We start from the raw sequence: 27138 nt of genomic DNA on the forward strand, positions 1-27138 counted from the left end.
TGTAACGTCTACTTAAGAAATATCAGTGCACTTGAACCAAGACAGAACAAGTATGACTTATAATCAGAAAAAATATTGGCTTTGTGAGTTTCTTAATGTGACATGTATAGAAAAATTATCTAAAATTATGGCATTATTCTGGTCCTTTATCGTAATTAGCAACTACTAGCCAGTTGCAACTCCTTTTTGGCACAGTGTTTTGTGATTTTACTAATCTGTTGTGATATGAAGCAGTAAAAGACATATTTTACACTATTCTGTGAGCATGTACCATTAATGTGACAAGTGTGATCTTGAAGAATTCCATCATCTTGGAAAGGGCACCGCATAGATATTATGTGAACTGACATTTTGGAGGAATGCATCGCGTCCATCTTCAGGGTAGAAATATCTGCCAGCGAAGAATAGGTGTGAGAGGTGGTTAGAAATCTGCAAGATCCTCATGGTGCCACGTCCCAGAAGACAGTGTTCTTCATAGGCACCACTGTGAAAACCTCACATTCTACAAATATGATCCCGTTTTATGATTGCAATGCATAAACATAGCGGCTGTAACAGCAATGTCTTTTCTGAGATGGGAAGTAATTTACCATGTGACACCACCTGGTCTCCATAGCATTTTACTGTTGACTTCAATGATGCCAGTCGTAGGTGATGGAAATATATTTCTTGACAGTCTGTGTCACTTCTCTGCACAATAAATTACACAAATTCCGTCCCAAGTGCAAACAATATATATTATATGTCTTTGATCTTGTTCTTTCTACACTACATGTTTCGGCCTCTATCGGCCATCATCAGGTGTATACTCTTAACGTTGCTGCCACACTGAACCCAGTCTAAAATTTAACATTTAACAACACAATGTCATATTCTTCGTGTTATCAACATCTACATCGTTGATATATGTCTGGTATGTAGATTATGTTGCACACGTCAAATTTGATATTCTTGTAGTAGCACTTTAAAAATCTTTAGTTATGATGTTTTTAAAACCTTTTAAAATTTTCTCTAAATTTTAAATTTAAAATTTAGAGAAAATTTTAAAAGGTTTTAAAAACATCATAACTAAAGATTTTTAAAGTGCTACTACAAGAATATCAAATTTGACGTGTGCAACATAATCTACATACCAGACATATATCAACGATGTAGATGTTGATAACACGAAGAATATGACATTGTGTTGTTAAATGTTAAATTTTAGACTGGGTTCAGTGTGGCAGCAACGTTAAGAGTATACACCTGATGATGGCCGATAGAGGCCGAAACATGTAGTGTAGAAAGAACAAGATCAAAGACATATAATATATATTGTTTGCACTTGGGACGGAATTTGTGTCATTTATCGTGTAGAGTGCAACAGGATGCTTAAATATAATATTGTCTCTGCACAAGTAATTATAATAATTTTGTTGGGTATCCTCGGAATAAAATTTTCACCATTCTTAAATCAGGGTGCAATTAAATTCTGGCAGCTCTAGATCCTGTATTACAACACAGGGAAACTAAGTAATGTGATTGAAATCTGAAAGGTTCATTGATGAGTCTTTACTGTATACTTTGTGTTTAAATATTAGTTATTAATAGTACAAACATTTGGTTTTTCTTCCTAGCTTCGTGAGCAGGTCTACATAGTTTGCTGTTTCACATGGAACAGTGTTCTATGAAGGCTATTTGGAAAGTAATTTCCATTTATTTTATGTAACTGATATAGGAGTGGAGGAGAGCTCATGCATACAAGGTAGCGTCATATCACCTTGGATATATCGAGTCCTTAGTGTACTTGTTTTTTTTTTTTGTTTTTTTTTTGTCTTTTTCTGTAGGGACAGCAATGAGCAGCTACAAAGAGAAAAAGAGCAGGAAGTGGTTATGTTAAAGGAACAAAATCAGAGGCTACAGGTTCAGTTAAACAACACACAGATTTCTCTGCATGAATTAAAAGAAAGATCATCACAGCGTATTCAAGAACTTGAGTCTCATGTTTCTTTGCTAGAAAGAAAGGTAAGTTTTTTCTCTGTTGAACTTAGAAATGACCAGATAATTCTTTCTAGCAGCCAGGTAAGAAGTTTGTTTATTGCTTCATATGCAGTGTATCCTTCCATTGGTAATAGTGCATTTTGTTAGCATTCAGAAACTTCCATATAACCTGACAAAATTTTGTGGTAATGTTTAGAAATGTTTGGGCTGAAGCATGCCTTATATCCATGTACATAGGTCTGTACATGCCTGTAATATACATGTTAATATTGTGACAGATACCCATTGCTATGTAGTGACTCGACAAACATATTCCCGCACAAGCCAACTTGTGTGACAATAGGATGTCTGTTGCTAGGCAGCGGCATGGTAAACACACCTTATCAATAATACAGCTGTATTTTCTGCAAGGTCCATGCACAGTGGTTATAAGGAAGTGTTTGGAAGTACAGAACAGTAGTTGAAGATTAAGTGAAGAGTCAAGTTTTGAGATGCCAGTCTGCCAGGATATGAGGTTGGGAGCAGAGGAATTGAATTGAGTCAAGTCTTTGGAATTGGCAGCTACAGAATAATGGCAAAGAAGGAGTGAAAAGAAGAATTCATGTGTGATTTTAAGTGACAGACTGCTGTAAATCTGTTGCCAGGATGTTACTAGTGAAGACTGAGAACCCTAGTATGTGTGAAGCAGTGAACAGCGAAGTGTGTAGATGAGCGATAGCGCTGTATTGTCTGTACTCCTGAGAACTGTGTATAAGGTGTCAATAAGTCCAATCTAAAACCCATCTTATAAGTCATGCAGTAGTTGGTGACTCCATTGAACATGGGATATTTTCAGCACCGTTTATGTGAGCAGGGATGCAAAAATAATAACATTTTTTGGCATGGTGCCTCATAAGAAATTGTCATAACTTTTGTTCTCTGCAAGCTGCAGGTTTCATATGGGGCTTTTTTTTAAAGCTGATGAAATTTTCTCTTCATGGATATGTATTCATGAGTATATTCTGACCCTTTGCAGCAGTGTCAAATGCTACAGTTTACTTGTGACAGTGAATCTTTTCTGACATGAATCATGCTTGTCAGTACTTTTATTTGGTTGTTAAATGTTTTATGAAAACTTAGTTGTCTAAGAAAAACATATCTACACAGTGCTGCCACCCCTTTAAAGAAGAAGGACACTCTGCTTATAGGAAGAGCCTAATAAATGTTCCTTTATGGATTATATGAAAGAATGCCATCTTTAAAAAGTGGATACAAGGTGTGTGAGAAATATAGGGAAAAGCTTCCCTGTTACATTGCTAATTGAGTAACCAGTTGTTAAAGCAAGTGGATGTCTCCTCAGATGAAACTGATAGTTGCAATGAAATAAGTGCATATAGCAGAGAAGCAGCTGTGGAGTCATTAAATGAAGCCTTCAGTGTAGCCAAATCACCATTCAGATTGAAAAGATGAGGGAAAACAAAGTATACTGCAACAAAACTGCATGAAGTTGAAAATGCTGTAAGGAAATAGATCTTCAGAATTTCATCAGATGATAGAACATCAGCTCTGCCTGCAAGGTATGGTTCTATCATATTGCAGCAACAGCAAGCCAGCTTCAGTTGCTTTTCTGACTAATGTCAGGTTGATCTTCAACTGCATTAGCAAGGTGCTGTTCTGCCACAATATCAAGTTTGTCAGCCTCCTGCTGAGGAAGATATCTATTTGTCTTTGGCCAGTGAAAGATGACCTGGGACTGAGGCCACTGAGAGGAGTGTACGGTATTCCCTATGAATGCAGTCAGGTCTGTATTAGACTGACAGGCCATTTAATCCACACCAGGTTGAAGGAACACTTATCACCATATCCAGCTAAAACATCCAAAAAAGTTAGCTGTTGGGGAGCATAACATCAACTTGGGGCAGCACATTCAGTTCTGTTACACCACCCTCCTCTCACCAAACCCAGATATATGGATCACATCATGAGGGTGGCAATTGAGATTGAGCTTCATCCCAATAATATGAACAGGGAGAATGTTTTCTGCCTTAGGAAGTCCTCCTTGGAAGATCAGAGCAACCCTCCTTAACAAGATACTCTAATTGGATTCTTGACAGGGCAACACAGGCCCATTCACACTGGCCTAATCAGGGCACCAGTCCTGCACTGTCTGGGCACCCATCAGTGCCAAGCCTTTCCTGCCTTCCATGGCCTTCACCTGTTGTCTTTGCTCTTCTTATCCCATTCATCCACTATGGGAGTCGTTCTTATTTTTTATATACTGTGTCTTATGTGGCTGCGTGCATTGTATTGCATATGTCCAGCAATACAACGCACGCAGCCACATAAGAAAGACACATCATAAGACACAGTATATAAAAAATAAGAAAGACTCCCATAGCGGATGAATGGTGTTACACACGAGTTTGATATACGACATGTAATATGATAGATCTTAACAAGTTTTAATATATAAATTTTATTATTGAACAACGTTGAACACACATTTTATATCATTTTATAAATGGACACTTGATGGCAGGCAGTGTAATGGTATAACATGATTGATACACCTGAGGATGGCAGAATGATGCCGAAACATGTACTGTGAAGTAACAAGTGAAATCGTATGCACTAAAAGACAGCAAATATATACACATTATGGATCCAAATGTGATAGTGGCTTGTAATTTAGGAAATGTAGTGTGGTTTTTCTGTTTATAATTCCTCACTCTGCCCTTAATTTGTAGTATCTGAAACACACAGTGTGGATAATAATCATACCTGCTCTTATTTTCTCCTTCCAGAATGAAAGCACATCCAAGGAACATCTTATGGAAATTCAGGCTAAAGTGATGGAGTTAGAGTATGTTTTGAATGAAACAAAAGAGAAGCTGAGTGTTGTTGAGCACCAAAAGTCTCAACTTGAATCTCATTTGGCAGATACTCAGGAGAAGTTAAATCAAAAACAGAACCTAGTTAGTGCTCTGGAAGAGCAGAAGAATCAGCTGTCTAGTGCAGTGGATGAAGTCAGCTTGGTAAGTGGATGTGAAAGTGTTAATAGCAGAAGCGATCAGTTGATTGAAATATGATGTTTTATTTTTTTTGTGCCTTTTTTATCATGATTTATGTTGCCTTCATCTTTGAGCAAAAACAGCTCTCTGTTTTTGTAGTGTACAGTGAAATATTAATAAAAAATGCCTTCTCCAAAACTTCAAATTTCCCATTTTTAGTTACCCATCCAGCTAATTAATTTCAGAATTACAGGATGCTGTATAATGAAAGTTTGTGTTTAAAAGAAAGTTGGTTTGTTTATCTTGGAGCATGTGTGCATTCAGTTTAATAAATATATGATTTTCAGTATGTATAAATATTTTTATTATAACCAGAATTTCAGATTTACCAGTAACTTTTAATTCACTTTAAAATTACAAAATTCAGCTTAACAAAAGTTTCAATTTAATAAAAATGAAATATATGTGCATCGTTTTTAATAAATTGAAGGTGCTCAGTGTGTATAGTGATGGGAACATTTTCGTTTTCATAAAATTATCACATGAAATTTTTGTGTCATGTAATATTATTTCTTGTGTAACATGTAAGGGACAAGAGTGGTTTATTGTCACCTCCCAAATTCTGGCTTGCCTTTTTAGATCTAATGTTATCTTATGACCTCCATATTAGACCCAGGATTTCAGGTAGCTTTGAACATTTTGTAGTGTGACCCTTGTGCACTTGATAGATTAACCTTCCTGGGAGTTGAGGAAGTAGCCAACTCTTCTGTAGGTTTCCTTATAAGTTCATTTCTTGTGTGTAATACACTATTATGATAGTAAACAAAAAGCAAGCAAGTATGAGATTTCATTAAGTTGGTGGCTGCTTGTAAAAAGCCATAAGGAATTTCTTAACAGGGAAGTAAATCTTTGGGACCTTGATAAATTTGCTGATAGGGGTTTGATACCAGCTTACATGAAGAATAGGTCATCAAATAACTTGTAATTCTTTCCCAAGGGGTGGGGGTGGGAACAGGAACAGTATTAGAATATTAAATTCACATACCCAGGCACCATTCCATAAGCACAACTGTTTATAATGAAGTGTGAATTCAGGGGATGTTAGCATTATACCAGGAAACAGTGTTAAATCACCCAATCTGGACACTTGGCAGATTGTAGTATGATTCAGATTCACCATGTATTGGTATGATGCAAACTAAATATAAATAAACTGTGTAACATAAATACATTTCATGATGATGTAAGTAACACCAGGTGAACTGAATTCTTTTTGCCACTGAAACTAAAGTTTTGTTATGACTTTAGTGTAGAGTTCCTTATTTTTAGAGATTATGACATCAGTTTTCACAAACAGTCATGCTTGGTATTAAAACTGTTCAGATTATTCATATTTATTCTTAGTAGGCCAGAAGTGGCCGCAGTACAAGGTACTTGGTCCCACCCCACTAGCAATAAAAAAATACTACATATTTATTTCAGAGAAAATTGGCAAAAGATAAAACTTTCTGTTACAAAACAAAGCAAAAACAACATTGAAGAAGATACTTTGAGAGGTGGGAGAAAAACATGGTGTTTATTTAGTTGAATTATGCTGCTGTATTATCATCATCATCAGTAATCTGTCAAGACGACAGGTCCAGAGTCTCTTCCAAAACAATTCCTCCACTTAATGCGATCTAGAGCTTTCTTGTTCAAATGACAGTATCCTCTTCTGTCCCCAAGGTCATCCAGCATCTTCTTACGTCTTCTTCCTCGTCTTCTTGTCACTTCTATCTGCCCCTCTATCTTTCCTTCAATAACTTCTTTTAGAAGGCAGTTTCTGCGTAAAACATGACCAATCCAATTAGCTTTCCGTTTTCTTATTTCGTGTAGGATATTCCTCTGCTCACTGACTTTAATTAACGCTTCTTCATTTCTCACATAATCGGTCCAACTGATCTTTTCCATCCTTCTAGAACACCGCATTTCAAAACTTTCCAGATGTTTCTGATCTACTGCCCTAAGTGTCCATGTTTCAGCCCCATACAGAGCTATGCTCCAAATGTAGCATTTCACTAGTTTCTTCCTCAAATTTAAGTCCAATTTGCTGGTAAAAAGATTCTTCTTCTTGCTAAATGCAGCTTTTGCCATGGCAATCCTGGATTTAATTTCACTAGTACACCTTCCATCATCTGTTAACAAGCTACCCAAATATTTAAAACATTTCACATTTTCCACTTGTTTTTGGTCTATCTTTATTGTGACTGGGGTTGGTTGTCTCGAAATTTTCATTACTTTTGTTTTTTCCACATTCATTTCCATGCCATAGCACCTTCCAATTTCAATTAGTCTATCAATCATGCCGCTGTATTATATGCTGAAATAATTATTGTTGAATGAGATATAGTGGGATAGCTGTCAAAGCTGAATTGGGAAGGGGAAATGGGAGCAAACAGTCATGACCACTTTTATACCACTTATGGAATCTTCCTAGGAGGACTGAAGAAAATTATGAAATAATTTATCTGATCCTTTGCCATAATTCTGAATATACCTGAGTCATGTGTTTTGAATGTATGTTTATGGAAGGATAAAGAAAAGTGATATAATCAAGAAGTATAATATTTTTCCAAAATTTCCAGTAATGTATTCAGTTTATAATTTTTGAACTGGTGCCAGTTGTATTCAACTTTAAACGTGCAAGTGCCATTTCTTGAGAAGTGTTGTGTGAATATGTAGTGTTTAAAGTGTTTAGCATGTGTTTGTGCAAAAATGTTAACATAAAATGATAGAAGGCTCTGCAAGATGTGTGGGAACATGGCTTTACACTTCAGTATGTTTATAGTTAATGTGTGTGTGCCACACACAGTTTGTTACAGTTTAATACTACACATAAGGAATTCATGATGAAAGTGTCTTTTTTTCATCTTGGAATTAGTAGGCTTTTGCTGAACAGTTTTCAGTTAATAATTCAGTAAGTATGGAAATTCTGTAGCACCATTTACATATATGTGATTGCAGGTAGCACAGAAGAGAAAGAATCTTGTAGATGAAATGTCTATACGAATCCAACAAAAAAGTGATGATTATAAACATCAGTTGTCAAATCTCACAAATGAATTTAGTAACAGAGAAGAGGAATTGAAAAAACAAATAGAAGCTTTCCAGGTAATTTACACTCTTTGTACACAGTATATTCAGCCATGCATAGAACCCCATATCTGCGACTCACAAAGACTTTATGTTGTGATATCAGTGTGTAAAATTAGAAATGAGCAAGGCAGCTGAGAGATTGGTTGTAACTTTGTGGAAGATTTCTGCTAACTCACAGAAGGAATGAGGTTTCATTAAGAATAATGGAACTGTTTTTCTGTAAAATTCAAATTACAAATAATAATTCTTAAAAGTATCGACTAGTTGCAGCTGCTCATTTACTTGAAAACTAAAATTAATTTTTAAGATAACTTTATTTAATATCATTCTTCAGCTACCATTCATTAGACTGGCTTGCATTTTCTGATACATAATTAATTCTGAAATCGAATTATTTAGAAATTTGGCAGGATTCTTTGATAGACTATCAGAATATTGTAAGGCCTCTCCACCTATAAAGTGTAGCATAAAAAGAGGAGATGTCCATGTACCAACCAGGATTCAAGCCCTTGATCTAAGTTTTTGAGTTGTCTAAGACTACTTTCTCCCTAGCATCCTTTCCGCTTTATATGGGCCAGTGGATGGAATGTCTCCAATTTCTCTCTCTAGAGCCTCATAGTTATTAATTTCATGGTATTATACCATTGCATATCTACATACTTTTGAAGTGGGAATGACACTAATGCCACATAGTGTAGTGTCCTGAAACTATTTTTAATAATAGATCTTTGGAAAATGTTCAACTTTTGTTATGCTCATTTTTGTAGAAGGTAAAACAACAACATGGCAACAGTGCAGATATTTCTATTCTGCTTTCAATATGACACTGATAAGTAATGGGGGTTGAAGCTAGTAATATGAGTTTTGTGTGAAGACAGAGTATGAACAACTCTGCAAATTATGTATAAATGTATGAATATGTTGTTTAAAGTTAGCAGTTACGTACATGATGATGATGATGTGAACTATGGGGTTATAGCCAACAGATTAAATGTAAACAAAATCAGTATAAATAGTAAGTAGTAGTATAGTAAGTTCTTTGGAAAACTACTGCTGCAAAGTAAAGCAAAACAAGCTAGGCAAGGCAGAGCTGAGCTGACCAGAGCGGAGCTCAGCTGAGCTAAGCATAACAGAGCTAAGCTAAACTAAGCTGAGCTGCAAGAAATAAATAAATATGACTTCAGCAAGACTCTTTCCACCCCCATTGTCTGCATGAACACAGCATTCTAACCCATGAGCTAATTCCATTTTATTGTTGCATTGTATGCTGACATTGCCCAAGTATAATATTGGAAGTATAAGATTTATGGGACTGGATGTCTGTAATAGGAAAGCAGGCATTATGAGTCTGCCAGGAACTTTGTGTTTAAATGACAGTCATATCTAATATGGATCCACTTTCTTTTTAAGTTTTACTAATGATAGGTTTTAGGTACACCTGAGGGAGCTGGTATAGTGACTGGCTATGGGCTGGACAACTGATGGGCCAGAGTTCAAGTCCCGGTCTCCAAGTCATCCAGACTGACTCTGGGGTCTACCCAACATCCTATCCAGTGGGTGCTGGGGGGCTCTTTCCCAGGTGGTAAAGCAGCCGGGGCGTGAAGCTGACCACTCACCCCCCAAGTAGTGCCGAGGTCAGGAAAATGCAGATCTATACATCCACTCCCCCATACACCTTCATGGTGTAGTGTTTATTCAGTTACTCATAGAGACAACTTTACCTTTACCTTAGGTACACCTGATTTTATATATGTGGAGAGAATACACTTTCTCAAACTTGGTGGATATGAATGAATATTTCAAAATTCAGATCCACGTTTAACACAGCATTTCAATTCACTTCAGTAAGTTTTGATGTAAAAGTCTAATTAACACATTGCGGACCAGAGGGGCATATGGCCCTCTACGTTTCCAAGCGTTGCGGACCGGTCGGGCCATATGGCCCTCTACGGTCACATTATGTTGCAAAACGCTATATATTGCTGTGTGGCTTCGTTGAATCATAACTACTGCGTAGATGACCTCGGGAATGATTGCTACCTTATCTGGTAACTCGACCAGAGTCATTTCCTGTCACAACCTAAACAAAATTGGCTTTGTTCTAATCCAAGCTTGCACGTATGAACCACGCAGCTACCAGTTCAACATGGCTCAGAGACGAAAGCAGTTGCGATCTCTCGGAGGACAGGAAATATTAGATATGCTCTCCGATGAGCTATCAGATTTGCCAACTGCTTCGTCTTCTGATAGCGAGGCCATTATCAGTGACAATGACAGTGACGGGGGCCACAGGGCTGCCCAAAATGTGTCAAGTGAAAGTGCGAGTGTCGGGACAGCTGCATGGGATAAAGTGGACAAAACCCCCACTTTGGGAAAGTTTACTGGTGATCCGGGGGTGAAGCAGATGCCATCGGACCCAACGGACGTGTCTGAAGTTGTGTCACTGTTTTTTGGAGATAGTTTCTTTAGTTTCTTTGACCTGTTGTGTCAGGAAACTAACAGATACTATCTCCAACACTGTGAGGCGTACGACAGAACCAATAATGTTTTGAAGTGGGTGGATGTCACTTCAACAGAAATGAAAAAATTTTTGGCTAATCATTCTAATGGGGCTTACGAAGAGAGAAAGTTTGAAGGATTATTGGTCAAGTGACCCATTTTTAGAAATTGCAATTTTCGGCAAACTCATGAGTCGTAAGAGATTTGAACAGATATGGTGGTGTTTGCATTTCAACAATAATGAAGTGCAACCACAACCAACGGGCAGGCTTTTCAAAATTCAGCCCTTATTAGACATTTTGGTTGAAAAATTTCAGACAGTTTATAAGCCAGAGCAACAACTGTCTTTGGACGAATGTGTGATTCCTTGGAGAGGAAGGCTTCGTATTCGAACGTATAATCCTGGGAAGCTCACAAAGTATGGCCCTACTTGTTTGTGTTGTCACGGAAAGCACTTCAGGATATATAGGAAATTTAGAAATTTATTCTGCTGAAGGCAAGAAATTGCAAGAAACTATTGTTTCTGTTTTGGGTCCCTATCTCAATCAAAATTATCACGTGTATCAAGATAATTATTACAACAGTGTGGCAACTGCAGAATACCTACTTTCAAGGAAAGTACGTATTTGTGGTACAATTAGGGTGAACAGAGGCCTCCCTCCAGATCTGAAAGAGGAATGTAAACGCCTGAAACGTGGCGACACCGCATTCAGGAGGAAGGGGGACATTCTTCTTCAGTCCTGGAGGGATACTCGCGTTGTGAATATGGTTTCCACTATTCACAATTCGAGCATGGTCGATGTTCAAAGACGACACGGGCAAGTAAAGAAGCCTCTTTGTATTTCCGAGTATAATATGTTCATGAAAGGAGTTGATAGGGCCGACCAGTTCTTGGCCTATTATTCCCTTCCTAGGAAAACAGTAAAATGGACGAAGAAAGTTGCACTGTGGCTTATAAACTGTGCAATTTTCAATTCATTTATGGTTTTCAAAAAGGTGAACAGAAATTGTACTTTGAAATACAAAGCATTTCTGTTGAAACTGGCAAAAGCTTGGGCTACTGACATCACTGTGGTGGCAGTACGTGCGTCAGACACAGACGTAGTGCAGCCGGGGCCATCTTTTCGCACCCACCGGAGGCCTCAGGTAGACCCCCCTGCCCGACTCTCGGGTGATATGCGGAAACATATTCTCGTGAAAATTGTGAAGAGTGAATATTGAAAGAAGAAACACCCTTCTAGGCAGTGCCATGTGTGTGCAGAGCACAAGAAGAAGAGTAGAACTGCCTACATGTGCAACTTCTGCATAATGCCTCTTCACAAAGGGGAATGTTTCCAGAGATATCACATGCGCAAGCACTTCTAGGAGCTCTGGTAAGTGTTCTCCAAAAATTTCAGTTCATAAAATTAATTAGGAGATTTTATATTAATTTTTAAAGTGAACAGTGCACAAGTTAGGGTAGTAGGTTTAAAAACACTGGTCCCCAGGGTGATTTAAATGTTTAAACCACCGGTCCGCAATGTGTTAAAGTATATGTACAGTTTTGATTTTTTTATCTTTCCAGGAAAGATTATTTTTGGTTTAGGACATTAAATTTAAGAGATCAGTTTCTTTTGATTCATTAGTGTTCTTTCCTCATCCAGGAAGAAGTAAAGAAGCTGGCCCCATTACAGAGCCAGTTAGATGATGCCCTAGTTAAAGTGAAGTCACTAGAAACAATGAAAGAATTGTTAGAATGTCGCCAGAAGGAAGCAGAAGACAACATTAAATCAACTCAGACATATTATGAAAATGTGATGGAACATTTGAAAACTGAACATGACAAAGAACTTAGTCAGCTGAAATGTTTTTATGAAAATCATGAGAAGGTAATAATTATATAATATATTTGATAATTTTGAATATAAGTTCAGTGAGGGCGAATTTATTTCTGTTCGAAATTACTACTGTTTGGTACTGTGACTCAAATCAGACACATACTAAATTTATACTCCTTCTATATAAGGAATTAAAAGAAGAACTGGAGTCTGTACAAGCTGAAGGACAGAAAAAGGATGAAGATTTGAACAGACTAGAACAGCAACTGCATGATGCTGGAGAAGAGAAACAGTTGGTGGAAAAAAAAGGGATTGCAGTAATGAAGGATTTGCGAAGGCAACTAGCGGCTGAGCGTAAACGGTCAGAGAAGTTACAGGAACGCTTGCGAGACCTTCTGAATGAGGGAACACATATCAAGACAGGTAAGTTCCTTGCTTATTCAGGTTGTAAAGGAAAAGGAGAAACTGTTTTTAGCCGTTACCATCAGAAAAGGGAACCATTTACCTGTGGTATGTATTTCTAGCTATCCAAAGGGAATCCTTTGTCTTCTTATGTCATGATGTTACCCAGTTCTTTTGATTCACAGCAGCGGATCTTCAATTTACTGTGTGTCAAAAATATTTTTCTATGCATCAAAGAATGTAAGAGATTTATTTATAATTGAATCATCAAATTCTAAGGGTTGAGTTTGCTTCCTTATATTTCTCTCAGGATTGCAAATTTCTTGGAAAGTTTGTAGATTTTCTAAGCAGACATTCTTACTTTGTTGTCCCATAGTGTTCCAAATGAAACCAAAATATCTATTGATGCTTCAAGAATTCCTAAGTTCACCTCTTCAACCCTTTCATAAAACCTGCACCCCCTAAACCATGCTGTTTTGTCAAGTTGTTTCAGTTAAAGACATTTAGTACAAAAATGACAGTAATCAGTACAGGTGTCTAAAATGTTTCCCAAAGCATTGAAGAATGACAGATTTATTTATAACTGTATCATCCACTTCTAAGAGGTGATTTTGCATGAAGATTTTCTGCGTCTGTGGGTTACAAAAGCTTGGAAGATTTATGGTTTTCTCCAGGCAATCATATATACCTTGTTGTCCCATAAAACATCAAAGCCCTTGTGTAAAACCTGCCCCTCTCTAAATCCCATTAGTTCATGAAAATATTTTTATTAAAAAAATTGAATGCAAAAGGGACTCTAATCACTGTACATGTCTAAGACATTTTGCTGAGCATCAGGGAATTTCAGAGATTTATTTATAAGTTATTCTTCTGTTTCTGATGGGTTAGTTTGCTTCCTGACTGTCTGCCGATGGTTACTACACCTCCTGAAACAAGGGAAGCACCACGACGACGTTAGGAACTACCGGCCGGTCATGTTTGCATCAATCCTGAGCCACATTTACTGGGGCATGATAGACCAAAAACTGAGGGTCTTCCTGCAGTTCTCCCCGAGACAAAAAGCCTTCATAAAGGAGGCGGGTTGTTTCAGTAATGTGCAGGTGTTCGATAGGCTCTTGAAAATGGCAAAGAGGAAGACTGGGATAACGGCAGTCCAACTGGACATAGCCAGAGTTTTTGATACGATACCACAAAGGGTTACAGGTGATGCCCTACAAAGGAAGGGCATACCTGAGGCGATGATAGAACTCATCGAGGACTCCTATAAGAGTTTCCACACTGCCATCAGACAGGGCTACCAGCAAGTGCCCATGAACATCAGAAGAGGTGTAAAACAAGGCGACCTGCTTTCTCCCTTCATATTCAGTGCCATCCTGGAACCCCTCCTCCTTCAGCGAGAGGAAATGCAAGGGTTTCAACTAAGCAATGACATTATGGTGTTGTCATTCACCTTTGCGGATGACATAATACTCGTGTTGTTCACGGCCTCAGGAGCAGAAAATCTACTAAGGAAACCCAAGGAGTATCTGAGGCCTGGATATGACCATCTTGGCACAAAAGTGTGCGGCCTTCAGTTTAAACAGAACATGGGATTCCTGGCAACTGCTGGACCCTGGTCTGTCAAGTGCCAACGGTGAGAATATCCCATTCGCCGAGGCTGAGACGTCACAACACATTCTCACCCTGGAAGGGAGTAACGGCTGAAAACCTGGACAGCTAGTTCAGGGATACACTGGAAAAGGTTAAAAAACTATCCCTTAAGCTGCAATAGAAGGCCTTGCTGATCAAAACTTATATGATCTCCCACTTCCTATACACCCTGGTCCTGGCTATGGTCCCCATGACCACTGTTCGAAAGATGGACCAGGACCACTGAAGAACGATTAAAACCATCTATCACCTCCCACAGTGCACTGCCAATGGCCTGTTACACTGTGGGAAGAAAAATGGGGGACTAGGCATACCAAAGCTGGAGACAACCTTTACCAACACTGCCCTCAAATTCCAGCTCAATGTAGACCATGTAATGAGGGCCGTATTGGAAGAGTCGGTGTTAAAGCAGAGAGTTGAAGACATTGTCTGAGTGGTGCATATAAACTGGCCCATTGCCAAGATAGGACAGATTGAGTGACACAAAACCTGCTTGAAGGAAAAAGAGATCAGAGAAAGGGCCCAACTAACACTACAGGGAAAGGCAGTACCAACCTTCATTGGGGACAAAATCTGGAACGCCTGGGTCGAAAACCCAACCATTTGCAGACCGAGCAAATTCATCATGGCCCTCAAACTAAGGGCCAATGTTGCGGGTGACAGGGCGACACTGGCCAGGGCCAAGATCACAAATGAAATTGAGTGTCATAAGTGTCATGTCCAAAAGGAAATGTTAGGCCATATCTTAGGTCAGTGCACAGATACCAAGAAGGAGAGTATAGAGAGACATGACACAATCAAGGACTACATCATACAAAGGATAGTGGACAAAGAGAAGCAGCCATCACAAGGGAGCCTACATTAAGCTCCCTGAAAAGGCAGGAGGGGTCCTCAAACCTGACTTGGTGGTAAAGAACCAGGGAGGGATCTTCGTGGTCGACATAACGGTCCGCCACAAGGACAAGGACTACCTTCAGGAAGGGAGACAGTAAACTTGACAAATATGCTCCGCTGCTTCCAGAATTGAAGCATAGGCTTGAAGGTGAGAGCACAGAGGTTCTTCTGATTGTAGTCTGAACATGGAGGGGCTCTACCACAAAACACCATAGAAGCACTCGACAGGCTCTTCATCAACGAGCACAGCGACTTGCTCAGTATATCCCTAATGGTGTTCCACAAGTCAGTAAACATATACAACATATATGGATTACAGTGCCCACCCAGATGAAGAAAGAGGAAGAACTCCCAGATAAGACAGCCCCTGGCCAGCACTAGTTGCTTGCATCATTACGCATTGACCTAGAGTAGTCATTTATTTTGAAACTTGGCACTGCTTTCTGAGGGCCTCTTGAGACTCCAGGGGATCCTTGCCCGCAGGCAAGTCCTGGGTTTGATCTCCCTCTCCTAAACCTACTTTCGAAATATTTCACTTGGGAGGGCACCTAGTTTTGTTCTTGTATTTGTTGTTTGGCCATTGCTCTCCTTTCTCTTCTCGGTCTGTCCTCTGTTGGTTGTTGGTTCTTCTTGCAACTTTTTCAGTGCAGTGTGTGTGGGGGGGTATGCCGATGTGGTTATGGTAGTAGTTAGTCATCATGGACTCTCACTAAGAACCCTTCCCTCAGGCTGTTTCTTCATCAAGAAATGGTCCAAAGGAAGACTCAAAAGCATGTATAGAATGTGAATTGCAATTTTTGTATCCAACATTATGATACACCAGCACTTAGACCGCCCACCAGACCATCTTCAGCATCGGATGGGAGAGAGAGCAGAGCCAGCCAAGGTTTAGTCACTCGACCAGGCAGACACCTCCATAAGGTTCCCCACGGGCGGCTAAATAGTCGGCTAAGATCTGCTTCTCCTCAAGAACACTGCAGAAGGTTCTTTCAATGCAGATACTCCCTTGGCAGGGAGAGGCCAGGGGCCGCAGTTGTAGATGGGATCAGCTGGAATTCGTTGGATTGGAGGCAAAGATCATCAAGCCTGTTGGTCTAAGCGCCTAGGCAGATTTAGTCACAAGCCATAATAGACAGTGGCACCGTGCTGCAAACTATTGTGGGAAGTGTAAACAAACTGGTTTATAGAATGTAGCCATTCTTGCTTTATTGACCCAAAAAATACCAAAATGAAATTGGACTTTCTAATTATGCTTCAAGGATGTCTTGTGTTTATCTTATCAGCCCTTTCATAAAATTCACAGCTCTTGAAGAAAAGTCTTGTTTCAAGATTATATCATGGCGTATGCTTGAAGGTTCTGATCAAAACCATAAAAATCCTCAGGGAAGGTGTTTGGTATCCTGTCCAAGATTTAAAGCAGTCTTTTCTGAAGAGTAAGTCAAAAGGGATATTGCTTAGTAATGGTTTATGCTTTGTCTCTTTCATATCCCGATGAGATCATAGGATTTTTTCAGTTTACCTAATTCTTCCAGCCGCACTATGGCCCTGGAGTTGACTCAGCTTCTAACAGAAATGTGTACCAGGAATGATCTTGGGGGTGAAGACTAGCCAGTGTGCAAGACTGACAGTCTTACCACCATCTGTGATCTGATTGTCTAGAAAATGTGGTAGCCTCAACCTCTCACACCTCTATGGGTCTCCACGGCCTGTTACAGGGATAACTTTACCTTGCTTCTTGTTGAACAGTGTTTCATGTGCCATTGTGAGCCATGTGCAGGTCAAAGCTGTGTAGTTTACATTGTGAGGTACTTATCGTGGAGCCTTGTGCTTGTGTGTGTAAATTTTTTGTTAAGGTATGGTTGATACTGTTACTGTGATATGAAGCTTATAGCTTAAAATGTTTAAAAATGAAAGTGCTTATATAATCTACTTTGGCTTATGATGTAGGTTTTAGAAACTAGACAACTTGGCAAGATAAATTATCAGGTGGGGTGCACTGAGAAAGACTACAGCTGTTGTGCTTATAATAGCACCATTAGTAAATATCACGCAATATCAGCCTTATTGTTTTGCATGAATTAGTTGGTACATGATGTTTTATATTACTAAAGTTGTGTTTATTTATTTTTATTATCATTCATCAACCCATTCATGTGATGCTGATACTGATGTTGTGTATTCCTAAATTCATTAAATGTACTGTATCTTTTTTATGTTATAAGCTTAATTATTCAATAAATGATATAAACTCCGTCTCAAGTGCAAACAATATATTTTGTGTCTTTGATCTTGCTCCCTACACTACATGTTTCGGCCTCAGACGGCCATCATCAGGTGTATAACACTCACGTTGCTGTCACACTGCACCCAGTTCAAAATTTAACATCTAAAACACTCTCCCTGTCATTATCAACTTCTACTTCGTTGATAGCTGTCCACCCGTAGATTACTTCACACACGTTAATTTTGAGTTTATTATAATAGCACCATAATAAAATCTTTAGTTCTAATTTTAAACCTTTAAATTCTTGTTTATATCATTTATCATGTGGAGTGCAACAGGATGCTTAAATATAATATTGTATTAATTATTCAATATCTATTTATTAAATTGAAACTTTTGTGAATTTTCGTAGAGAGAAAGGAATTATTGCACTTTTAACCCTTTACCGTGACTAACACCATGTAATGATTAAATGAAATGTCCTATACCTCAAGTTGCACACTGAAATGTAACATAAACATGACATATAAATTAATTTATCCAATAATGTCAGGATATATTGACTCTAAAGATTGTGGCAAATAACTCAATAGTGTAATGGGTATTATTATTTTTTATTGCTAGTGGGCTGGGACTAAGTCCCTTGTACTGCAGCCACTTCTGGCCTATTGTATCAGCCCCAGATGGCAGGTATGTGGAGCAATTGGTGGAATGAAGATTGGCAGGGGAAACCAAAGTACTCAGGAAAAACCTGTCCCAGCGCCACTTTGTCCACCACAAATCCCACTTGACCAGACCCGGGATCAAACCCGGGCCACCGCGGTGGGAAACCAGCGACTAACCTCTTGAGCTATGGCGCAGCCTACTCTAGTGTAATAGGTAGGTAACATAAGAAGTTTCTCAGAAACTGAGTTCCAGTTTTGCATATGATACAAAATATGCATAAAGTTGTATTTTATACGCTGAATTAAAAAATTTAATTTTACAGATGTAAACAAGAGTCTTGATCCTGAAACCAGTTCTGTTTCTTCATGGAGCCTGATGAGCGGTAATTGTGAACCACAAGAATCAATTACTCATGAAAATAGTATAGTTGCAGGGTCTATCAGCAACTTCAATGGCAATGTAAGATGATGCAGTCATTCTGTAATTTCTCCATGCATGTTTGTGGATACTTACTCACATTGGTGCATGTTTTGTTTTTAATGACTTTCTGATATAAAAATCTTATTGAAAGGCTAGAAATGTGTCTCAGGTTTGCTATTATCATGTGTATGAGTGACTATAGATGGGGTTTGGATTGGTGACTGGATTTATTGAACACTTATACACACAACTAATAACTACAAGTACACTATCAGTAATCTGCACACTACAGTACACTCTAAGCCTCAGTCTCTTATAGTCTTTGCTAGTTGTTGCTTGGTAACAGCTCTCAGTGGTGGTGATTCTTCAGCTTCTGTTCTTATGTCATTGTCCGCTGGCTAATACTAACCAACTTGCCTCATTCATCCTCGGCATGGACCGCATAGAAAACTCCATTTCCAACAGTTCGCCTGTCGTTGCATGCGGATTCATTGCTGTGAGGACATGTTTATTTATGAAGACGTTACTCAAGAACAGTTCTTGTATATTTGCTTATCTCGTGGTCGTTGCCCAGCAACAGGTCTACATACTAATTATAATAAACTTGATATCAAATTATGTGTACTTGTACATTACAAACTTCTTCTTAATGAATAATATCATTTGGCAGAATGTTGCTTGAAGCTTTGTGTGATACTGTGATACCCTCTTAAGAAGTTTTCAGTAGTCCAAGCATTTCAAACTTTTTTATGACTGCATACCAAATCAAGGTTGACCTGGACTTAATTTTTGTAGAAAAAGAATATACATGTCAGAATCGCTGAACTCTCGCTCCATTTCAAGGTATTCTCCCTTTATACTAACACATCTTTTCCATTGTCCTGGCAAGTTACCGATGCTAGCAGCATGAAAGGTTTTATGTTGACTGCATAACCAGTTCAGGACACTGTGTTTGAGTCTGGCATAAGCTTGAAATGTCTGTCCTCCTAGATGCCCCTTCGTTGGTCCAAACAAGTGAAAATCACTGGGGGTTAAGTCAAGGCCGTAAGGAATTTGGTTCATGATTTCTGAATCCATTGTTGCCAGTGTTACCTTTGACAAATTTGCCGTATGTGGACAAGCATTGTCATGCAGTAGGGTTATCTTCTTTGTCAGTTTCCTAGGTCTTTTCTTCCACTCTTGGTGCACATTGCTGTGAAGCGAGTTGATGTAATGTTGTGCTGTTTCACTAAATAGCTCTTTGATGTGGCGATTGTTCATATTGGGTACTGCTATTGGCTGAATGTGAGTATGTGGTAGGTTCAGGCGTTCTTCACAGCTTTCAGAAAACATATTATACCAATCATAGACACTTTAACATGACAAAGCCTCTGTGCATTTAACCCACAAAGAATTTCTGTTGGTTTTACTTTCTCTTTTATAAGGAATTTGATGATACAGCGCTGTTCTACACTCAGAATGACAAGGCCCAATGCCATCTTGTATGAGTTCTAATGCACAGAAGTGAGTGTGGTTCTGCCACTGACTGTCCATAAAAGAATTTTGATTTTCTGGTGGCCACATCATCAGGAAAAGAACTAAAGTCTGGGTTAATCTTGAACCACCCTCATAATTAGATATATTGTAAATACCATGGAACTGAACATAATTGTGCATTTTGTTTTTTGGGTAGCTGTCCACTTTTCGGTTATATCCAATTTTCCCTCTATTGTCAATAATTTTAAATTTTATTCTGTCACTACAGCTTCTTTGTTGTTGACTGTTTGTAACTAACTCCATGTAGCAGAGTCCTTGAGAACCTTATGGGTCCTTATCTACGGAAGATATTCCCTGCTTTTTATGGGACCTGAATGTTTATTGCGATGTTCACAAGAATCTGCAACTGGTCCCTACCTTGGGCCATGTGAAGTGCATTCACTTCAATCATATATTTTTAAGAACCATTTTATTATTAATATTTTTCTGTGCATAGATTATCTAAGTGCTCTTGTTCCTTCAGCTTTTCCTTCCAAAAGTTCTCATTTCCCTCATGCATGCTACATGCCTACCGTTTTATCGTCCCTATAATACTTAGTGAAGAATATAAATTATGTGCCGTTTTCTTCAGCAGTCTGCTACTTCCTTTATCTTAGGCCCAAATATTCTCCTCACCATCCTATTATCAAAGATCTTCATTCTCTATTATCTTCTTGGTGTGGGAGACTATGTTTCACACTCATATAAAACAACAGGCAAAATTATATTTTTATATGTTTTAGTGCTTACATTTTGAGATAGCAGATGGAAGACGATATATTCTGAACTGAATGATAACAAGCATTCCCCAAATTTAAAGTGCTCTTAATTTCTTCATGAATTGAATTTTGATTGTCATTATCATTCCCAAATATTCAAATTTTGCCACATTTTCAAAGGATCTCTTCGTTCTTGTTCTTGTATGATGCTGGGAGCTTCTTTATGTGTCTTCATGATATTTATGTTTTTCCCCTAATATGTTAACACCATCACCATAGATCAGAAGCCAGTGTTCCCCATTCAATTTCAGTCCCTCCTAGTTTTCTTGGACCTTCTTGATGGTGTTTTATAAAGCAGAGTTGAAAAGCAATGACAATAAAGCATCTTCCCCCCCCCCCTTTTTTTAAACCATTCCAAGTAGGAAATATATCAGACAGATTGTTAAACTATATGAACTTCACTTAGGTTTCTATATGTTCCAGTTAGCCTAAATGGTTTCATGGGTGTACCAGACTCGGTGAGCTTACAGCACAGTATTTCCCTCCTAAATGAATCTCAGGCTCCCTCACAGTATGTTAATAGCTGATGTACTGTTGTGCCATGCTCCGGTCAAAATGTGTCACAGGTGTTTTGTTCAGTCCATTTTATTCCTTCTGAAACTGATATGCATATGAAGATTACTATCTTCTGGAATATGATGCTGTGTAGTCTGGTAGACTTGCCACATTCTACTGAAGTGGTGGTAATGACTTATGAGACTACATAAGATTTCATCTGAGAAGACAACAGTATTCATTTTCATGATTATAAGAACTTCAAATGTCACATGATTGCACATGCTTCATCAATATGAACTTTGCCCATCTGTTAGAAATAATCATATACAGTCTCCTGGCTGTCTGCTGATGAAATGTGACTTCCATCAAGATCTTCAGAATCTGTGTCACAGTACAGGTCAGCAGAGCAAGAGGGCTCACATGCAACTTCCTGACACATATTTGGGAGGTGGTCTGTTGGAGTCTCTGCCAATACACCAGCTATCCTGACAGAGTTTTTCATGACTTTCATCAGTCCCATCAGGCCAGTGCCAGGATGAAACCTCAGATTAGCCACAGCTGCTTTGTTCTAAATCCATTCAAATTCATTGTTCATTAACATGTTACTATATGATGGTGTGAAGTCTGTGACCAGTGGTTAAAAAAATATATGTGGTTTAGTTTATAAATAATATCTGGTGTGGAGCAGAGCAATAAACTTTGTAAGCAATTTTGGACACAAAAATATGTTTAAAATCAAAATTTACAACAGATTACACTGTGGTTTGACTAAGAAGATCGTGCAGCAAGAAGGCATTGAAATTGATTTCTCAGTATTGGCAATTGTCAGCATCACTGAATTGGTTATTCAGCTTACTCACTAAATTATCCATTCTGACCCAGAAGAGTTAATCCATTGTGAATTTCTTTGAATCTCTAATTTGTTTCCGTCTTAATATGACTCAGAAATGCATACAGTGAGAGACAGTGAACGAAATATATGACAATTTTAGCACTCTCCTTTCACCTTCTCTGGGCAGCTTTGTCTATATATTAAAACTCACACTTCGAAGGTTTGTTATCTCTTCTTATTTATCTGTTTCAGCCTACCTAGCCATCATCAGGTGCATAAGTTTATACATGAAAGCTGCTGCTCTGCTGTTGTCCTGTTGTATTTTGTGTTTTATAAGTAATGTTAAATGCTTATAGAATGTTTAAATTTTTTTTAATAGATTATCATGCTGTGGTTGCTTTTGTTGAGCACACATTTTGTGGGTCTGGAGTGTGTTTTCTGGTGGGCTGGTTTTTTTTTTTTTTTTTTTTTTGAGCTGTGTGACTAAAAGTAACTGCAGCATGATAATCTAAAAAAATAACTTAAAATATTCATAAGCATCTTACATTACTCATAAAATCCAAAATACGACGGTATAACAACAGAGCAGCACTTTTCATCTACAGTCTTATACACCTGATAATGGCTGGTTAGGCCGAAACATGTAGTGTTAAATAAATAATAAGAAAAGCCAAAGAGGCTTCATAGTATGAATTTTAATTTATGAAGTTGCCCAGAGACAGTGAAATAAGAGTGCTAAAATTGGAATGCAAAGTGCAAGAGGTTGCTGTAGTGCGATAAAATATATGACCCATGTTTCTTGTAGTTTAAGAAGCATAAAATTATTGCTATATTATGATAAACATAATTACATGATAAATAACGGGAAAATATATGAACAAAGCATGTTCTGGAAGTAACACACCTTTCTCATGTTTTAATGGTCTGTGATTTAACACCCAGTGATAGATATCCTAACCAAAGGTCTGTTGAGTTTGCTGTCACCCATTATAATACTTTCTCACAGTTAGCTATGACCGGCTGTGTTTACATTCCAACTGCTTTAACATAGTGTCTAGTAATCTGGAATGGTATCATTCTTTGGTGTGTTTAGTAGCAATAATAACACATCAACACTTCATTCATTAAATATTTTATTAAAACTCATTATGTATTTTAAAGGGCTAAGGATGACAGCCCAAGTAACCTTCATACCCCCAGTTGTCAAAGGTACTTGGTTTATTCTGTATTTAAGATTGACTAATGCAGGTGAGTAGAGCTAGCATTGAGCTAGTTGGTGTAGCAGCAAGACACTAAACCTGTGTTCAGGAGACACCTATTTTGGATCTCAGGTTGGCAGATAGCTGTTCTAACCGGTTTTTCCCCATAGTTTCTCTCAACAAATACCAGGTTAGTACTTACAGTAGCCATATCCTGCTGGTATGTATCTGTGATCTTCCAGTTTTATTTGTTATATAAACTTTCAAGTTAAAATATTGTGAAATAACTTAAGAATTATTCATTCAACAAGAGTGCTGTGACTTCTGTTGTTGAAGATATCTCCACCACCCAAAGACCAGGATCTGGAACAAGAGACTTACAGATTGCTTTCAAAGATCACTGCTCTGCAACAGGAGAAGTGGGTTTTGGAAGAAAAAATTAATCATCTGGAACAAGGCAGTGCTGCTATGGCTGAGGATCTGATGCGCAAGACAGCTCTTATTGAGTACTATTGTATTGAAGGAAAATCAGGTTTGTTTTTTGACCATTGTACGTAGCAGTAGTGGTTTTATTCTTTGTATTGTATGTTTTATTTCACCAACATAGCTACATTACAGTGCAGTTTCTGTGTATGCATTAATTCATATAGTCATGTGTATGAGCAACTATAGATGGGGTTTGGATTGGTAATTGAATGTATTGAACACTTACAGACTGTAACTACAAATAACTATGGCAGTCTCACTGAGGTACACACTCCAAAAATCACTCTAACCACAGCACAAATAAAGTCTTCTCAGTTTGCTATATCTTCACCAGTTCTTATGAAAACAGGACATTATTTGTGTGTATTATGACATACCAACATCTAATAAATAAATCATGTTCTGATGAAGTACTGTCTATGAAGGTGTCTTCATTTCATGAAACACTTTTCAGGTCCAGTAGCCACATCAACATCATCATCATCATCTTCATCCCCTTCTAATGAAAGGCTGTCAATGAAGAAGTTCGTTGAAAAGTTGAAGGGAGATGAACACATACACGAATCAAACCGAAGGATGCAGCGAATGCTAGAAGAGATGCTGACCAAGAATATGCACTTACAGACTAATCTGGAACAGCTCTCACTGGAAGTGGTTAGACTTAGCAAGGGAACTGACAGTAATGTGTGTACATGAGGGTATTGCAGTAGATACAAGTGTATCTTGTTTCTTGTCATTGTTGACTGTCATATTTCTGACAGAATGATTATTGTTATGGTGGGGACTATACTATGTCAAGGTGTGCAGCTTCATTTAGTGATAACATGCTAGCTTACAGTTACAATACATGCTATACTGGTAATCATGCAGTATAAGCCTGTTATTGCTTTTTCAGTGGGTACCATGAAACTATTGCTAAATGTGTTTTAGATCTGTGCATATTTGGAGATCACATTTTTAGTGTGTCAGTCAGGAATTTAGGATTTGAAATTTACTAAATCATGTATGAAAGTCATGCCCTCCTGCTTTCCTTGGAAGAAATTTGTTACTCTCTGATCTTTATACTATTTACATCGTCTCATTAGAGTGTGAATTTGTATAACTGATACATTATGATACGAGGGCTATTTGGGAAGTAACCTCCATTTAGTTTAGGCAACTAATGTAGGAGCTGGGGATAGCTCGCACGTGCAAGGTAGTGGAACATGACTCATTGCCTTGAAGCCATCACATAACTGTTCATGTAGTGTTTGTTCTTGTCTGTCTCTACAGAGTGAGTTATGATGTGTACTTGCCTGTCTCTACAGAGTAAGTTATGATGTGTCCTGCAATTGCTAATCCTGCCAGATTAATGTGAAGTTTTCACTGTTATCTAATTTCTTCACGCCAAAAACATGAACACTGCAGAAATCTGTTGGGAATTATGTGCAGCAGTTTATGTCCAAAATGTAATGAATGGAGCAACTGTAAGACAATGGTGTAGAATGTTCAAAGCTGGGAGAACACATATTCACAATGAAGAGCCTAGTGGTCAGACGGCCAGCTGTAGTGAGTGATATTCTTGTTTTCGTTCAAAGTGTTGACCAAAGAAATCTGTGATCAATGATGTTAGACAATTTCAGAACTTTCATGTGAATTTCCACAAATTTCATGCACTGTTCTGTACAAGATTATCACAGTTAGGCTAGGCTGTCACAAGTTTTATGCGAGATGGGTTCTGAAAATGCTCATGGGTGTGCACAAAATGCAGAGAACAGCTTGAACGTCAACTTTTTTAGAATGATATCACAAAGATGGTAATGAATTTCTCAGGCACATTGTGTGACTAACAGGTGATAAAACTTGGGTTTCATCTGTGAATATTGAAACCAAAGAGCAGTCAAAGCAATGGATGTGCACACATTCACCAAAGAAGCTGAAGAGGTTAAAGAAATGAATGCCTGCCGGAAAGCTGGTGGCAACTGCTTTCTTGGACAGGAAAGGAGTGCTAATGGTGGAATTCATACAGTAAGAGACCACAGTGTCAGAAATGTATTTCAGAAGAATAAAAGAACTGTGTACAGCTGGCTATTCATAACAAAAGGCTTGGAATGCTGACATCCAGTATATGCTCCTCCATGACAGTGCATGTCTGCATGCAGCTGCTTGCACTTGAGCACTGCTGGAGCATTTCACCCTTACAGCCCTGATCTTACTCTGAGTGACTACCACTTGTTTACCTATCTGAAGAAGTTGTTGGGATCACAGCACTTCAGCAATGATAAGGCATTGATGAAAGGTGTCAAAATATGGCTGAGCTAACAGGCGAAGACTTCTTTGACACAGGAATACAAAAACTTATTCCCTGATAGAACTAGTGCCCCAATTCTGGCAGTGACTATGTTGGGAAACAGGATAAGTATGTAATTATTTTTTTGTATATAATAAATTTTTTTCCTCATATTTTGCTTTAACAGATCACTGGAGGCTTCTTTCCAAAAGCCCTCCTACTTTGTGTTCATATGATTTTTATTTATGTGAAACCAAAGTAGAGGCAGTAATGACCGACGATGTCATTTGTGTAGGCCTTTGTGCCCTTGAAGAAGAATAAAATTGTGGCATTGATATCAACTTAATTTGCTGAGCTTCCAGATTGTAATTTTTATGTTCTAAAATAGCTGATCTCAGTAGACATGCAGTCTAAAGCATGAAATGCTGTAGCTTGCTTGAACACTGGGATTGTAGGTTTGGATCACACTTGAGACATGGATGTATGTCTGCAGTATTTCTGTATTTGTTTTTTCTTGTGTAGGTAGTGGTCTTGCGATAAACTGATCCCCTATGTAAGGAGTCCTACTAAGTGTCTAAGATTCACAATTTTCAGATAAATTCTGGAATAGTTAACAAGCCACAGGGCCTAATCTGTTGTGGGGGCAGGTGGAGGAAGAGGTCAATATAAATATAATAGGTGCCCTGATTCTGTGTAATTGTTAACTTCCAGTAACATGCATCAGTTGTTTGTTCTTGCTTGGAAATATCTTCATTTGATAGATTTTTTCAATTTCTATTGTCGCGTATCGGGCGTATATCGCGACAAATAACTTCACGCCGTATTTTATATAGCGAATTTTATTTCACATTCGCACTTACAATCACCCAAATTACAGATTTAC

The 27138-nt window shown here is 38.3% G+C and overlaps 1 protein-coding gene across 1 annotated transcript; it reads left to right on the top strand.

Moving 5' to 3' along the window:
* The first annotated feature begins 1733 nt into the window (after nucleotides 1-1733).
* Nucleotides 1734-27086, top strand: LOC111866531 (GRIP1-associated protein 1). Its single transcript, XM_023855564.2, has 9 exons — nucleotides 1734-1744; nucleotides 1827-2004; nucleotides 4764-4994; nucleotides 7974-8120; nucleotides 12248-12472; nucleotides 12610-12844; nucleotides 18580-18716; nucleotides 23837-24032; nucleotides 24441-27086. The coding sequence occupies exons 1-9, from the start codon at nucleotides 1734-1736 to the stop codon at nucleotides 24680-24682; spliced, it is 1602 nt and encodes a 533-aa protein (XP_023711332.2). The 3' UTR covers nucleotides 24683-27086.
* The last annotated feature ends 52 nt before the right edge of the window (nucleotides 27087-27138 follow it).

The sequence above is a fragment of the Cryptotermes secundus genome, unplaced genomic scaffold, assembly GCF_002891405.2.
Source record: "Cryptotermes secundus unplaced genomic scaffold, Csec_1.0 scaffold401, whole genome shotgun sequence".
Taxonomy (NCBI): Eukaryota; Metazoa; Arthropoda; class Insecta; order Blattodea; family Kalotermitidae; genus Cryptotermes; species Cryptotermes secundus.